The sequence below is a fragment of the Panthera tigris genome, chromosome F3 (assembly GCF_018350195.1).
Source record: "Panthera tigris isolate Pti1 chromosome F3, P.tigris_Pti1_mat1.1, whole genome shotgun sequence".
Classification (NCBI taxonomy): Eukaryota; Metazoa; Chordata; class Mammalia; order Carnivora; family Felidae; genus Panthera; species Panthera tigris.
Window position 1 is genome coordinate 33,287,575 of NC_056678.1, and position 16,084 is coordinate 33,303,658.

The following is a 16,084-nucleotide window of genomic DNA, read 5'->3' on the forward strand; positions in this document are numbered from 1 at the left end:
AAAAGCCTCAGCTTTCCCAATAAATAGGAACAAAATATAAACATGAAATGAAATAATGTCTGTGAGTGACATCTGATAATATTTCAAAAACCACATTTGACTGGAGTTATTGATGCTTAGTAAGTAACAGCTATTGTTCCTGTTGTCGTAGTATTGATATTCCAAGTGGTGGTAATGTCATCGAGGATGGTAGGCCAGCAGCTGTCATGTGTGCTCTGGGAAGAGTCTATGAGGGCTGTAGAGTTGTGAAATGGTTAAGAGATGTGGTTGGAAAAGCAGGCTAGGGTGAGAGAGGGGCCTTCCAATTAGACTCCCTGCTTGGCCTTTCTCTCCATTCTTCCTATCTTAAACACAGCAGCCAGAGCGAAGCTGCAAAACAAGTCACACCTTCTTGCGCTTACTCTAAAGCCCCTAGTGGCTCCCTATCTGCCTTAGAGTAAAAGCTAAAGTCATTACCTCTCACACCTTGTATCCCAACACTTTCCCCTCCCTCCTTGCTCTGTTCCAGCCACTGAACCTCATTCTGACCTCCCTGACCCTCCTTTAATGAGCAAGTACGTGCTTACCTCAGGATCTTTTCATTTGATCGCCCCTCTTTCAGGAACCATCTTCCCTCTGCTATCTACACGGCTCCATCCAACACTTTCTTAGATCTCTACTCAAATGTCATCTTCTCCCTAGTTAGTCTATCTAAAATTTTACTTCTTCCCTGCCCCCTCCCCTCCCTAACCTCGGTTGCCTTATTGTTCTCCTTGGAACTTATTACCAACCAATGTGCTTTACTTGCTTCACTTATTTATCTTGGTTATTTTCTGTCTCTCCCCACTAGAATCTAGTGTCCTGCTCACTGCTGTATTCCCCAGAACCTAGAACAGAGCCCGGCACATAGTAGATACACAATAAACATGTGTTGGATGAGTGAATAGTGCTTTGATTCAATAAACCTTGGGAAGTCACAGAATGTTTTTGAGCAGGAAAGTGAATGGGGTCAGAGCTCACAAAGGGCTGCAGGATAGATTAGAATGGGGCTGGAAGCTGGCGGATAGGAGGTAGTTACAATAGCAGAAGGACTCATAAGTGAAAGTTTAAACAGAGGGCTTCAGTACCAATAGAAGATGACAATAGGAGGTGGTAAGTTTCATGAGGGCAGGGAATTTGTCTGGCATATAGTAGGTGTTCAGTAAATATTTACTGAATGATGAATGAGGGAATGATGCTTGTGTTTTTCATGTGGGATGGCCTCAGGCCTCTGGTCTGGGTCTGTGTGAGGAAAGACCTGAACCTTCTTTGCTCTTGACTCTGGGGTTCTCCTGGCCAGGAGTTACATGAGATCAACACTTAACTCTTACATCGGTATGTACATCTTCCCTTCCTCCCTTCCTGCTAACCCCCCATGGCATGCAGTCACCTTTTAGGCCTCAGCTTAACTCAGACAAATTGGGGTTCAGGCTGTGGGAATTGAGGTGGGGTTCAGGCGGCAGGTTTCTACAGGCAGTGACCAGGTCGAATGGGCTTTTTGAATGCTATACAACTAAAGCCTTAGGTGACGTGGATAAATTGAAGGGCCAGTCCAGAGCCCTTCAAGAACATGGAAATCCCTGTGGACATCATCCATACCTTTTCTGCAAAACCACAAGTTATTGGATAGGAGGCTGATCTAGGTTGAGGCTGGGTATGTGGACTGTGTTAAGAGAAAGTTCCCACACTGGATGGGGGGGGGGGGTTGGAGAGGGTGGAGGGGTGTGAGGTGAGGCTGTTGCTTGGTTAAAGAACCTCTCATTTATACCCTCCCTGGTCTGCCCTTCTCCTCAAAGGAATTATTCACTAGGCTCTGAGATCCACACTTGGACCTTGCCCCTAATCCAATCAACAGAAATGAAGGGCTTCATATCCTCCCTGCCCCAAGAATAAACATATAGTAACTCGCTTCTGAATTTTCCAGGTTTCTATGAAGTGAATGCCTGGTGCCCAGAACCGCACCAGATCCTCGCCTAAAGATGGTGGAGAAAAATAACATTTGCATAGACTTATTCTTATTTTATTTATTTAATTTGATCTTCTTGTCAATCCTGTGAAGTAGTATCCTCATGTAAGAGATGAGTAAACTGAGGTTCAGCTCGTTCATACAACTAGAAGTTGAGAGAAGGGAAATTTGAGACAAGTTTTGATTCATCCCAAACATAGGTTGTTTTTCTGAGGACATCAGCGCTGTCTCTAGAATTTGACCACAGAACTAGGAATTGTTTGGACGAGAAGGTGCTTGTGGAATTTGCTCAGGTCCTTCCCACAAAGGGGTTCAGGCTCAGACAGCAACAGCCACAAGCCAAAAGAATGGCCTGAATGCCAAAGAAAGGTCTGATAGTCAGGTCCCCTGACTCCCACGTGCTTTTTCTTTTGTCTTTAAAAATATGTGATGATAATATCATTCTTAAATATTATGTTTATCTGCCTTAAAAATCAAATAGTACTGAAAGCTTTGTAACCAAAACATTGGCCCTCCCCACTCCTTATTTTTGTTGAGAGAATATTTCATCTCCTAATATTTTTGTTGAAATCTCTCATACCTTCTTATCCTACCCCTCCCCAATGCTTTTTGTCCTCTACTTAACCTTGTGGTTGTACCAGAATGGTGGGGGGTGGGGTGGGGAGGGAAAACAGGTAAAACACATTTGGTCAATCAGTCTTGTTGAACAGAAGTCCAATTTCTTACCACATGCCCCCCCCCCCCCATAGGATTCTGTATCCCCAGATAACTCATTTTGCTGAAGTCAACACATGTCCAGTGCTCAGGTAGCTTAGCCTTGAGCCTGACACTGGTAGGAACTCCTGGCTCACGAGAACTCCTGTCTGGTCTGTGCCTTGCTGCCCTCAAGTCCCCTTGCTGCCCTCTGTCCCCTTGCTGCTGAGGCCAGAGATTGATTTACATGAGAAAACAGAGTAGATAACCACAGTGATGATACCTCCCATCCACACTTGACCAAGTTCAGAAAGCTTTCATGCCCACAGTCTCATTTTACAACAGCATAACACCATGGAATATGTTGTTCAGTACTGCCCATGAAGTCAAAATTGGGACACTGCTCTGTCCTGACAGGGCAGCGTATTTAAAATCAGGACTGATGGGGCACCTGGGTGGTTCAGTCTGTTAAGCATCCAACTTCAGCTTAGGTCATGATCTCCCAGTTTGTAGGTTTGTGAATTTGAGCCCCCTGTGGGTCTCTGCTCTGACAGCTCAGAGCCTGGAGCCTGCTTCAGATTCTATGTCTCCCTCTCTCTCTCTGCCCCTTGCCTGCTCATATGTGTTCTCTGTCTCTGTCTCTCTCTCTCTCTCTCTCTCTCTCAAAAATAAATAAATAAGCTTAAAATAAAATAAAATAAGATCGGGACTGTGAATCTTCACATTCATGGCTGTTTCTTATTTGGCTCTTATGTCTGCAGGGCCAGTGGAACCTTCTTTTGCCTGGGGGGGTGGGTGGGGGGGCCTGGGGAGGGGTGGAAGTGGAGTCTCTGACTGACACTGGAGGGGAGGAAGAGTGATGGGAGGACCTCAGGGAGAGAGCTTACTTCCAAGTGATTTACTGGACCTTGTTTTTCCTCCTCTTCCCACATAGATCCAAATTTGGAATAAAGAAAACTATTCCTTTGAGGACACTTACCAGCACTTGGCTTAGTTCAAGGATAAAAAGAGAGTCAGAAACTAATAATTCTGAACACTTTAGTGGGGAATTCACCTAAAATCTCAAACTGAAATCTGTTTGATTGCCTGGGCTAGAAAGTGAGATTCATTTATAAATTATTTTTGCTGCAGCTTCCACGACAGAAATCTCAATAAGCCTCGAATTTGGATCACATTCTGGGACCCTCTATACAGGGTAAGGAGACAGAGGAAGGGGCAACAATTCAGGCTACAGTTTAGGCAATGTGTTAGGTTCATGTGTAGCCCCAGTACCTTGAAACACTTGGATGAAAAAAAAAAAAAAGAAAAAAAAAAGAAACACTTGGATGGAGCCAGAGATAAATCAGGGTAGGACTTGGGCTACAAAATGCCTTCCAGAAGGCTGGATGGGGTCTGAATTCCCCCAAATGCCAATTGATGGGCTCCAAAATGCCTTCCAGAAGGCTGGATGGGGTCTGAATTCCTCTGAGAGAGACCAGAATTGTATTGTTCAGTTTGATGTCCTCACCCCCTCTTCAACAGACCCGCTGACAAGTAACCCAGCCTATTGCTGTTACTGACTCCAGGGACACTAAATTCTCCACTGTCCTGAACCACTGGGAGCAGTCCCAGTTGCTACGCACCCTGCTCAGCGGAGAAGAGTGGGATTTGGGTCACATGGCTTTATTGTCATATGTTTGGTATTGTTGAGGTTAAAGCCTCTGGGTGGTGAAAGAGTCCTCACCAAGTAAGAGCTGCCTGGGAGCAGGAGAGAGGAATTCCCAGATTCCCTATAGCTATAAATCAATGCCTCTGTGTTGAAACATACATCTCACAGCCTGAAACTCAGACTCACAAATGAGTCAGCAATGCCTTACTTGAGCAGGGATGGAGGGCAAAGCAATGGAAACATCACAGGCCCAAACCACATTGGGGATGTCTGAATCTTAGGAGTGCTCTTTTGAGAACATAGAACTGATTCCTCCAGAGCCTTTGGGTTTTCTTATTCCCCAGACCAAGCAAGTGAGGTGTATCTCAAGCAAAGAAGACTTCAGGGTGGCCTATTGCCAGGTCTCATCATTCAAAGGACCCAGAAGTTCCTCTTGATCTCTACCTTAATTCCTCCTGCTTTATCCCCTTTCATTGATTCCTCAGTAGAGGGACACGAGAGTTGGGACTTTGTTTTGCCATAGTATCAACAGTGCATAGATACATGCATAATTAAAAAATAATAAATTAACAACCAGTGCAGCATCAGTCAGTATAGATTCTGGTTGGGATGCTGAGCAGGGTCCAAGTGGAAGGGACCCTGGGCTTGGGTTCTAGTCTTGACTTTGTGTGTAATTTGCTACATGATCTAGAGCAAATCACTTGACCTCCTTGGACCTCAGTTTTCTCATCTATAAAAAGGCGGAATTTGGACTAGAAGTTGTAAACTCGTATGCCTACAGGGTCAGACAATTAAAGTAAATGAGTGAATCCGGTAGGGTGGGGTTGTCCTGATTTTAACATGTGGATTCCATCTAAATGAGCAGCTGTTGTCGGATGGAACTGCTGAGCCAGGCTGTCTAGAGCCTGTCTTCAAGAGATGCTGAAAACCTAGATGTTTATGTAAAATCTCCTGGTGTTTAAGATACCGTGTGGGTCAAACAAACAAACATCTCTAAGCCAGTAATAGCCCTAGACCAGAGGATTAGAAGGTCCCTCCCAGCTTGAATTTTCTGATTCTAAAGTATGTGTCTTCTAAAGAGAATCTTTAAGAAATCACTTTAGTTATAGGGATTTCTGCTAGTGCGTAAGTGAATGCCTGTGTGTGGGCTCATACTTGTATGGTGTTGGGCTTTTGGCTCCCCTCAAATGATGCTCTCCTGGTGGTATTTCCCCTCATCCCTCACACACACCTGCAGTGGACTGTTTGCTTGGTCTCAAGAGCCAAGCCCTGGGCCACATGGGAGATGCTGCTTGTCCAGTGAGCTCATCAGCAGTAAAGAGCAGGCTGTACTGATGAGATAGTCCTTCCCCTCATGAAGGGAAGAGTGGCCACCAGCAGCGGCTGAGCCAGAGGCTGGCTGAGTCAGGCTTGGGGACTTGCTACCCTCCCAGCCTTTGCTGGATATGTCCCCAAGCATCGGGAATCAAGTTCCCATGATTACCAATCCGGAGCTCTCCAACACACCGGTATTAGTCTGCTAGGGCCACTGGAACTAAGTACCACAGACTGGGTAGCTTAATTAACAGAAATGTCTTGTCTCACAGTTCTGTAGGCTGGAAGCCCAAAATCAAGGCATCCATAAGGTTGGATGCTTCCCAGGGCTCTGAGGGAAGGGTCTGTTCCAGGCCTTTCTCCTTGGCTTGGATATGGCTGTCTTCTCCCTGTGTCTCTTCACATCATCTTCTCCCTCTGTGTCCAAATTTCCCTTTTCTATAAGGACACGGGTCAAATATGATTAAAGCCCACCCTAATGACCTCATTTTAACTTGATCACCTCTGTAAAGACTCTATGTCCAAGTAAGGTCCCATTCTGAGGTACTGGAGGCTGTAGGACTTCAGCATCCGAATTTAGGGGGTGAGGGGACATAATTCAACCATAATATCACTCCTTTATGGTCTCTCTCTCATTGCTTTAAACTTCAAAACCTAAGTACCCATAAGCATGTCCCTTCTTACCTGTGACAGCTCCGTGCTTCAGGGTCTCATGTACTGGTACACAGCTCACTGTAAGCATGTACTCTGTAAGGACTGGGGTTCATTGTAGTGGGACAGGAGAGTGAACTCTCATCAAACATCTGATAGGGGACATACAGGCCTTGAGTTCAAGTAATAACGGAAGGTGTCACCTTATTCTGTGAGGCACTGTCTATATGCTTTTTACCTTTATACCAAAATTTCAAGTATTTATACATCACTCAATAAGTACCAAAATACTGTTCCAAATACTTTATATGAAGCAATTTATTGAACCCCCACAGCACTCATTTGAGGTGGGTACTCTTGTTTACTGCATTGTACTGATAAGAAACTGAGGCTCAGAAATCTTAAGAAACTTTGTCAAGTCTGTAGTAACTGATGAAGTTGGAGTTTGAATCCTAAAAGTTAGCTCCTGAGGCCACGCTTTTAATCATTACCAGATAGTGACTGGAAAAGGCAGTCTCTCACATATTATTCTCACTGAAAAGACAAGAAAAGTAACTTACCCTGAGTCACTCGGGTAAGAGGCAGAATAAAGGCAGAATCCCTGCCCTGAAAGCCACCGAGCTTCTCCTCCATGGGATCAAGTGTCCTGAGTCCCTTCCCCTTATCCCCCTCACTTACACAGGCCCACGGGTAGAAGGGCCTGCCCAGAATCTCTAAACCCTTGTTTGTGGTTAACTATCTCCAAAACCGAAGGGGAACCATGGGGTACGAGGAAAGGGGGGGGGGGGACCCTCTCGACTCAGATCTGACCTCCCAGGCGCTCCCAGTTCCCAAGACCACCAGCCCCGAGGCGTAAGGTCCAGCCTCGAGTCTGGGAATTTTCTCAGCCAGAGTTAGAAGCCAGAGAGCGAGGTGGGGAAGAGGCTGGGCGGCGCGGGGCCGCCCAGGAACACAGAGTATCAGATTTCCCGTAAGCCGCCAATCCTGAACGCGAGGGGGCGTGGCCACACCTGGGAGGCGTGGCCGGACTTCGGAGGGGGGTTGCGGCGTCCTAGGGCGAGGCGGTGACGTGAGCTCCGCGCACCTGGGCCCGGCAGGTAAGGGCCGGTGCGGGACGGAGAGCGGAGCTCGAAGAGTCTACCTGCGCAAACCCAGGTATTGCTTGCTGACCGGTCAAGGAGTGCTGGGGACTTAGTTCGGGGGACGACCGCTTCTTGTAGCAGGATTGAGAAAAGGTGAGGACGCTAACTTCTGAACACTAGTTTTGGGGGTAGGGGGCTGGGGACACACCCGCCCCAGAATTTGTGGGGTTAGGAACCTTGCTTGAAGACATCTGTTTGTTTGGGGGGCGGACTCTCAGGGGCTGGATGCTTGTCGCCCTGCTTTAGGTAGATTTTGGGCGGTCCTAACCCTGGAGTACGGGGCCCCTCCCGACCCCACACTTCTCTCTACTCCCTTTCCCTCCCTGCCCTACTGGAGCGTGCCGCTCTCGGCCCTTATCCACCCACCAGAGGATAGAGCTACGTCGCCTCCACCCCTCCGGTGGAGGCCCAGCTCGCTGGGCCGCCGGCCCCAGTGTCCCAAAGGGGATTTCCGAGGCCTGCGGGCCCTTGGTCCTGGTGGGTGTTTGGGGAAATGGAGATGGGGGCGGCCAGGCGTTTTAGCCAGTTTGTTTTTTCTCTTTGAATTTGTTTAGTGCAGCCAGGCCCCTCGCCTTGGGCCTGGGAGACACCACTGGCTTTCCAAGTAGCCAAGCTTGGTGTTGGGGAGGGTGGTGCTGGGCGTGGTTGCTCTGGGGGTGAGGCCCTCTTTGCCCAAGGGGATGGACGGTGGGTGTGGAAAACTGGGGAAAGTCTCCCAGGCCCAACTGGAAAGGAGGCCCCGGGTGCCACTCTTTCCGGGGAGCCTGCTTTGTAATGAAGGGGTCACCTCTGTCCCGACCCTGCTCTCCTGGTGGATGTCAAAAGTGGAAGCCAGGGAAGGGAGAGGGAGAAGGCGCTTGAGTAGGAGTTGGTGCTGACCCAGGAGAGTAGTTTAGGGTTAGATGTGTGCATAACACATAACAGCAGCACCATCTCACCAGCCCCCAACTTCAATCCAGCAGGGAGGAAGGGCATGGGAATTATGGCACAGAATTTACCCCTAAGCAGGGCTAAACTAAAGGGAAGAAAGGCTGGGGAACTGGGAAGATGGCGTTCGGTTCCCTGCAGGGGAAGGAAAAAAAGCAGGACTCCCTGGCAAATGGTTTTCACTCTGAGCCAAACCATTGACAGCCCAATCTCGAATCTATACTTTGAGGTAGTGCTGCCCTTGGAAACTCGTCTGGGGAAGGGCTGCAGAGGTGGCAGTGGGGGTGTTTATAGAGGGCCTGCTCCCTGGAATGGGGGTGTGAGAGAGGAGAATTAGTGTCTGAGGGAGGTTGAAAGTATCCCAGCTGGATGCCCAGCGTGAGGGGAGTGGATGGGTTAGCATCTTTGTTCTTTGGCTGGTCAAATACCTATTGGAGACACAGGCCTTGAATTTCACTGTGATGGCAGCTGGAGATACTAGGGCTGACTTCAGCTAGGCTAAGTTTCTGTGGGCATTGAGATTTGGGCGCTGAGAATGTTTTGGAAGAGAACTCTGATTTAGGTGTGTTTGGTGGCGGGTGTCATGCAGTCTTCTCCCTAACCACTTCCTTGGCCCTTCATGCTGCTGGGATCTTGTTAATGTTTTTGGTTTACTCTCTTAGTGTGTAGAAGAAGGGAGGGACTTGGAAGGCAGGGTTAGTGGCAAGATTCAGTACAGCACACTCTGATGAGGAGTGGTGGGTCCAGGCCCCAGATAAAGCACTTTTCTGGGTCTCAGTTAACCCAGCTATAAAATGGGGATGAGGGGCGCCTGGGTGGCTCAGTCGGTTAAGCCTCCGACTTCGGCTCAGGTCATGATCTCGCGGTCCGTGGGTTCGAGCCCCGCGTTGGGCTCTGTGCTGACAGCTCAGAGCCTGGAGCCTGTTTCGGATTCTGTGTCTCCCTCTTTCTCTGACCCTCCCCTGTTCATGCTCTCTCTCTCTCTCTCTCTGTCTCAAAAATAAATAAATGTTAAAAAAAATTTTTTTTTTAATGGGGATGATAATACATGCCACTTCCTGATCATGAGGATGAAATCAAACACGGTAAATAAAAGTGTATGTAAACTTTGTAAAGTCAGTGTAGATATGAAGGATTGTTGGTACCGTGCTCTCATTAGCTGAAGAACATCATCTTTTATACCTTCCAGGGGCCAAGAAATGTCTTAGCTTCCTAAGCTAATATTTTTTTTTTGGTTGAAAAGATATTACTTGTAGCTTTTTTATTATTGTTATCATAAATTGAAACATGTCATTGTAGGAAAATGTGAATCATATACACAAGTATATGAGCAAGTATAAAATTCACTCATAATCCCATCACCAGGTAACCATTGTGAATATCTTGTTACATTGATGTATTATCTTTTCCTTTTTTAAATTATGTGTGTATGTGCCTAAGTACCCAAGTGCATGTTATGTTACAAGGTGAAGATACTAGTCTACAGTCAATATTGTATGCTGTATTTTCTCCCTTAACTTCATGTTGTAAACATTTCCCCAGATCCAATAAAAATTCTTCAGACGTCCCGTTGTTAATGACTGCTTAATATTGCAGCCTGTGAATTAGCCATTTTCCTCTGTTATTTTGGTTGCTTCCAGCTTTTCCTTCTCTGCCAGTGTTTAGAGTCTTAGTTATTGGGTGGCAGGTAAGGGAGATCTTGGCTGACTTCCAGAAGGTGGAGAGGGTTAGCAGTGAGGGAGGTGGGGCACGGAGGAAGGCAGGCTGGGGCGGGGTTGCTCATGTGTGGTGCCATCTTGAGAGAATGTTGAGAACCCAGGACTCTAGATCTTAACAATCCATCTCTATGGGTGGCTGCTTCTCCTTCCCTATCACTATGTGCAGTTCCCCATGTTGGCTCCGTTGCTTTAATTTTTTCTTGATGAGCTGTCAATCAGCTAGGATAAGCCCTTTTCTTCAAAGTCCATCCAGAAGGAGATTTCACATGTCTGACAAACATAGACCCAGCATTTACTGGTACTGCAAAAGTTCCTTGCAGGGTTGACCAACGTGTCGCCCATGTCCCTATTCGTCCTTTCCTTGCCCCATCCCCTTTCCAGTAGCCTGGGACTGTGGAGGAGAAAGTAGAACTTGCCCTTAGGAGAATATGCATTCTCTACTCCTTATAAGGTAAATGTTCTCCCCGGTTTGGTGGCTTGACTTGCTGCCCTTCCAAAACCATGGCCAACAACATGGGGATGGGGTGGGGGACAGTTGAATACTGCATGCCAACCTTGCCTGCCCACTGTGAGCTGTGCTCCCAGGGGGAAGGTTTCAGTTGCAGGACTTGTTAATTGGGTCAGAGGCTCAGGTGAGAGCAGGTCCTGCCTTGCTCTTAAAGTGCCAGAAGCTGAGTTGGTTTGGGTTTTCCCTGTTTGTTGGGTGTCTGGCTGGGGAAGGAAGTGGTGGCTGAGGCCACCCCCTCAGCTAAGCTCCTCTGAGTGGGAGCCTTCAGCTGACTCAACTGGTTTGGTTTCTGAACTGTGATCCAGGTGGGGATCTTCCTGGGTGTGAAGGTGACTTATTTATCTTCGTTTCCTCAGGCCACTGTGGGGCTTGAGCACTTCCAATGTGGGTTTCTTCAGGGAGTCTGAGGAAAACTATGTGCTTTTTAACGGACATAGTGCTGGACACACAGTAGCTGATGAACACATATTTGTTGAGTGAACGCTATTTTGCAGGCCTCCCTTTTTCACCTGAAGTAAAAACAAAGTAAGATGAGAACACCCAAAAAGTCTAAACACAACATCCCAAGCAAACAAGTCTCTAGTGACTGACTAGTCTTTCCTAAAGACACCCAATCTGGGCAGGCCTTTGTTTTCTGCTGTGAGTGCTGGCTGCTGCCGAATGTTATCTGCTGTGCCCGTGTATTTTTATGAGAATCAATCGCAGACTTTACCCAGGCCAGCTCCTGCAACCAAAGAGGTCACTCTAGCCTTCGTGTGGAGACAAACAGACCCAGGTGGAGGAGGCTGCCTGAGCAGAACAGAGCCTGTCTTATGATTGTGGTTAGCAGCCTAAGTTTAGGAACTGTAGCATTTGATTATTCTAGGGCTCCTGGACTTTTCTGGACTCAGGTGCAAGAAAGGGTCCTCAGAGCCTTTGTCTCCCATGTTCCCTAGTATTCTCCCAGCCACTGGATTGTCCTGTTGATAACCAACTCAGACCCCTTTTTTCTTGCTCCAGAGTCTTTGGGTGGTCCAGAGAAAAGGAAGCTGACCTGAGGTCCAGCTCTTCAGAACCCCGTGGAGACACTGCCTGCTCATCTCTGTAAGTGAGGATGTTGGAACCAGGACCTGCCCCTTGTCTACTTCTCTCTCACCACAATGGGGTCATTTCTTCCTAATATATTCCCCACTCGCCTTTAGTTCTCTTGTTGAAAAAGAGAGTGTGCTTCAAATTCTTGCCCTGTATCTTTGCTGTTTCCATACCTTTTTTTCTTCCTTTTCCTGAGATGAGATTGAAAAGAGCAATTCCAAGAGCCCTTGGTTCTTCAGGAAGGACTGTGTTCCAGCAGGGGTGACATCATCTTTTTTCTTTTTCTGCTTCAGGATTTAAATAGAAGAAATGTGATCCACTTACATGATAAGTCTGATTTGGCTAGAACATGAAGCATAAATGGCTTTGGAATAAGAATCAAAAGGACCTTTTAACCTCTTTTCTTTTCTTCCTTACCTGGCACAGTGCATTCCCATATTTAGTTTCTTTGCTGTAATCTAATGAAACTGTAGCTCTATCATACGGGAACAGTGGCTGGGAAAAGTTCCCAGAGGCTGGCCTAATTCCCCTGCGCTCTCTACTCTTTACCCCTCCACCCAGATCATGGCCCTCCACCCCCGCAGAGTTCGGCTGAAGCCCTGGCTGGTGGCCCAGGTGGATAGTGGCCTGTACCCCGGGCTCATCTGGCTACACAGGGACTCCAAGCGCTTCCAGATTCCCTGGAAACATGCCACCCGGCATAGCCCCCAACAAGAGGAGGAAAATACCATTTTCAAGGTAAAGGACTTCTTCTACCATCGGACCGGTTCTGTCAGACCTATGTGGATGTTTTCGGTTGTTCTGTTTTCTATTTTGGCATGGGGATACACTAGATCCAGATGCTCCTGCATCAGAGAGAATGTTTATGAAGGGGGTGCCCAAACTTAGGCGTAGTAATTTCTCCTGCTGGGGCATGTCCATAATGTTTGAGGCCGCTTATTCTTTCCCATTGGTCGAAGGAGCTCGACTCACATCCCAAAAGATCCCAGGTGCAGTTGGCTAAACTACAAATGATTGGACTGATGGGGTTGTTCCAAAAGCTCCCAGGGTCAGCAAATAACTATTGTTCTTCATTCACTCAGGGTTCTTGCTATGGAGAGAGGTGCTTGGGCCAGGGACGGCTCTCCAACCCAGGACAGAACTACTGAGTGTTAGCAGGCTCCTAACATAGACCGTAGGATGGGTGTAGAGGGTTCTTTGCAAGTTTTTCTTTTGGTATTAAAATCCCTTACCCCACCCATCACCTCTGCTTAAAAAAATGAGAGATGATATAGTGCAAGCTTTTATTCTACAAATATGTTTTCTTAAATAAAAAATACCTGATATGAGAATTGTTTTACTTAAAACCAGATTTAATCACTGGCATTTTACAAAATCTCATGAAGCCAAAGCTTGACTTAAGACAGACGTAGGTGGGAAGCTGGGTGTGGGAAGGAGTGTTATGTTGTTTGTAACTCTGGAGCCTGTGCCTCTGCTCCAGACCAACTTCTCTGTGCTGGCCTGTCTTCCGTGTCAGCTGCTGGCTTAAGTTCCTGCCTCTCCAAGTCACAGAGAAGTGAGTTTAGCCTCTTCTTCCCTCTCTAAGCTGGAAGTCAGAAGGAAATCCGGTCCTTACGCTGGGCCTCCTCAAGAGTGACACCCCAAGTTCTTGCTGAGATTGGATCAGAAAAGGTGGGCTCGCCCCTCAAAGGAGAGCCATCTGAGAGATGTTTCCCAACTCAGTTATATCAGGTATAGACCCAAGTAGTGGAGAGAAAATTGGTCTGAGAGTGCTTAGAAAGAAGGTAAAGGAGCACTTTTAATTTACCAATTAAATAACGGTATGAAAATGGTAGGGAAGACATCTTGAAACCAGTACCAATTGCTGGAGTCGGCATTGAGGGGGGAATTGACCTGCCCTGGCCCAGCTGACTTGTGGTTGTGGCCTTGGTCTGAAACTGGATTTGCTGTTGGTGGCTGGGGGTGGCTGGCCATGGGGGAAGAGGCTGGTTCCTGAAAGCCCTATTCACGAGAGCAATCTGTGTGCTTCGGGCTTGAGAAAAAAGTGGCTGCAGGAAGCTTGTCTTATTTATATCTGTATCTCTGCTTGTGGAATAGTCAGGGAGGGCCTTTAAGTCAGGAGAAGAGTGAGGGTGCTTTCACCCATCCCAAGCTCTGACAGGCCTTGGGCAGGTTGTGTGGGGGGAGGGGGAAGCAGCGGGGTGCTAGCATTAAATGGGTGCCCATTATCTCATTTAATTCTCAGGAACTCTGTAAGGGGGGGTATTCCTCTTATGTTGTAGATGCAGAGGCTGAGTCTCAGGGGGGACTAATAATTTGCCAGAATCACACATCCAATAATGGGTGTGGCCTGGATTTGAACTCAAGCCTATCTGCTCCCCCATTACCATACTACCTCATTCTGGCCAGGAATTGGAAGATCTGATTTCAAATCCTACTACTATCAATTGCACATATGGTCTTGAACAAGTCACATAGTCTCTTTGGGTTTTAGCTTCCCCTTTGGTAAAATGGAGACGAAACCAGTCTTGCCTGCCTCAGAGGATTGTCATGAGAATTGAGTGAAATAATGTATGGGGAGAAATAGTGAATTACCATCAAAATACAGAGGTTACTTCCATTTCTGGAAGGGGAATAGGGACCTCCACCGTGACCCGAATGTCAGAAGCAAGACTCAGAATGGGTTTGAGTAAGTCATGTTTATAAATCCCAGTGAATGCCACGTGTCTGGTACTGTGTTCTGCTGCATCAGCCCTGGCCCTCTGAACCTTCTGAGTGGGTCCTGAGGAAGAATGTCTGTGTTGTGAGCAGTAAGGCTGGGGCAGCGCTTCTGGGTTAGTCTGGCTGCTCTCCATGGAGGGGCAGGGATTTAGGGAGCCACAGAAACTTGAAGACCCATGCCAAAGTCAGCACAGTCCACGCCAGCTGGGTGGGGCCAGAGTGGGAGAATGCGCAGGGGATCAAATAAACGGAAAGGTAAATGTGGCAAGGCAGCAGTCAGGCACAACTGGAGATGTGCTTCCCAGACCCTAGGGATGGATGAAGTCGAAATCCCCTGTGGGGAGCTGTATGGAATGGTGCCAGTGCAGCCACCTAGGGCAGACCTCTTCATCCTATAGTGCGAAACAAATGCAGGTGCCCCCAAGCCTGAGGAAATGGTAAGAAGTGAGCCGGAATTAGAAGAGAAGGATTTAAATTAGTTTTGGAAGAAACTTCCTCATGATGGTCAGGTTCTGCAGGGAGGGACTGAGGGAGATCAGAGATCTCAAAGGATGGGGCAGGACGTTTCCATTTCAGCTTGAGGTCAGAAGCAGAGGCAGAGAGTTGGGACTGGACGTGTGCCCTGTCCACTTGAACAAGTTGGTGTGTGCTTCCTGATCTTGACTACTCTGCTAATGACATCCCCCTTCTCTGCATCAGAACGTGATGTCCTGAAGAAAGCATAGAGATCTGAGACTGTATTAGCAGCCGGGGAGAGTGGATATCCCGTGAGTGGAAACAGACATGCCATTGGACCTGGAAACTGAAAACCAGAGAGGAGGAGCCAAAGTGGTTTTAGCTCATGCCACCAGCCCCTGGTGTTTGCAGCAAAGTATTTCCAGTGAAGTGGGACTTTGAGGAACTAGGGAAGGGCAGGGGGTGGGGGTTTACTAGGACATGGGGTCAGCTGAATGAGGCCCTCAATGTTCAGCTGAACTCCCAGAGTGTGCTTCCTGTCCTCCTACAGGCTCTTATTCCTAAAGGTACTTGTTTTCTACAATTATTTAAGCATCAGATTGAAGGATGTAGGGGGGAGGGAACAGCAAGGCCAAACTCTTCATATCACATGCCATCTCCTTTTGTCTTGTAAGTAATTAATGTCAAAACAAATAAGCCAAAAAATTTTACCTGAAGTCCTGCTAGCCAAAGTTACCACTAGCATTTTGGTGTATACAGTTGACGTTTGAACAATATGGGTTTGAACTGTGCAGGTCCGCTTATATGCGCATTTTTTTTTGACAAATACAGTACTGTGTACTTTTCTTATGATTTTCTTACTAGCATGTCTTTTCTCTAGCTTATTTCATTGTAATACAGCATATGATATACAAAATATGTGTTAATCGACTGTTACCAGTAAGGCTTCTGGTCAACAGGAGGCTAGTAGTAGTTAAGTTTTGGGGAGTCAAAAATTATATGTGTGGATTTTTGGAGCACCTGGGTGGCTGAGTCGGTTAAGTGTCTGACTTGATTTCGGCTCAGATCATGGTCTCATGGTTCATGAGTTTGAGCCCTTCACTGGGCTCTGCATTGACAGTGCAGAGCCTGCTTGGGATTCTGTCTGTCTGTGTGTCTGTCTGTCTGTCTGTCTGTCTCTCTCTCTCTGCCCCCTTCCCCACTCGCTCTCTATCTCTTTCTCAAAATAAATAAAAAAAAATTAAAAATGTA

The 16,084-nt window shown here is 47.3% G+C and overlaps 1 protein-coding gene across 3 annotated transcripts in view; it reads left to right on the top strand.

Moving 5' to 3' along the window:
* The window catches only part of IRF6 (interferon regulatory factor 6), a 37,712-nt gene that overhangs the window by 13,114 nt on the left and 8,514 nt on the right, over positions 1 to 16,084 (top strand). The window contains exons 1-3 of one of the 3 annotated variants that reach the window (XM_007096149.3): positions 7,347 to 7,525; positions 11,585 to 11,668; positions 12,218 to 12,394. In XM_007096149.3, coding sequence (XP_007096211.1) covers positions 12,221 to 12,394 — 174 coding nt within the window. In that variant the 5' untranslated portion in view covers positions 7,347 to 7,525; positions 11,585 to 11,668; positions 12,218 to 12,220. Of the gene's footprint in view, positions 1 to 7,346; positions 7,526 to 11,584; positions 11,669 to 12,217; positions 12,395 to 16,084 lie in introns of those variants that run through there. The other 2 variants (XM_015543857.2, XM_042976632.1) reach the window with 2 other exon arrangements.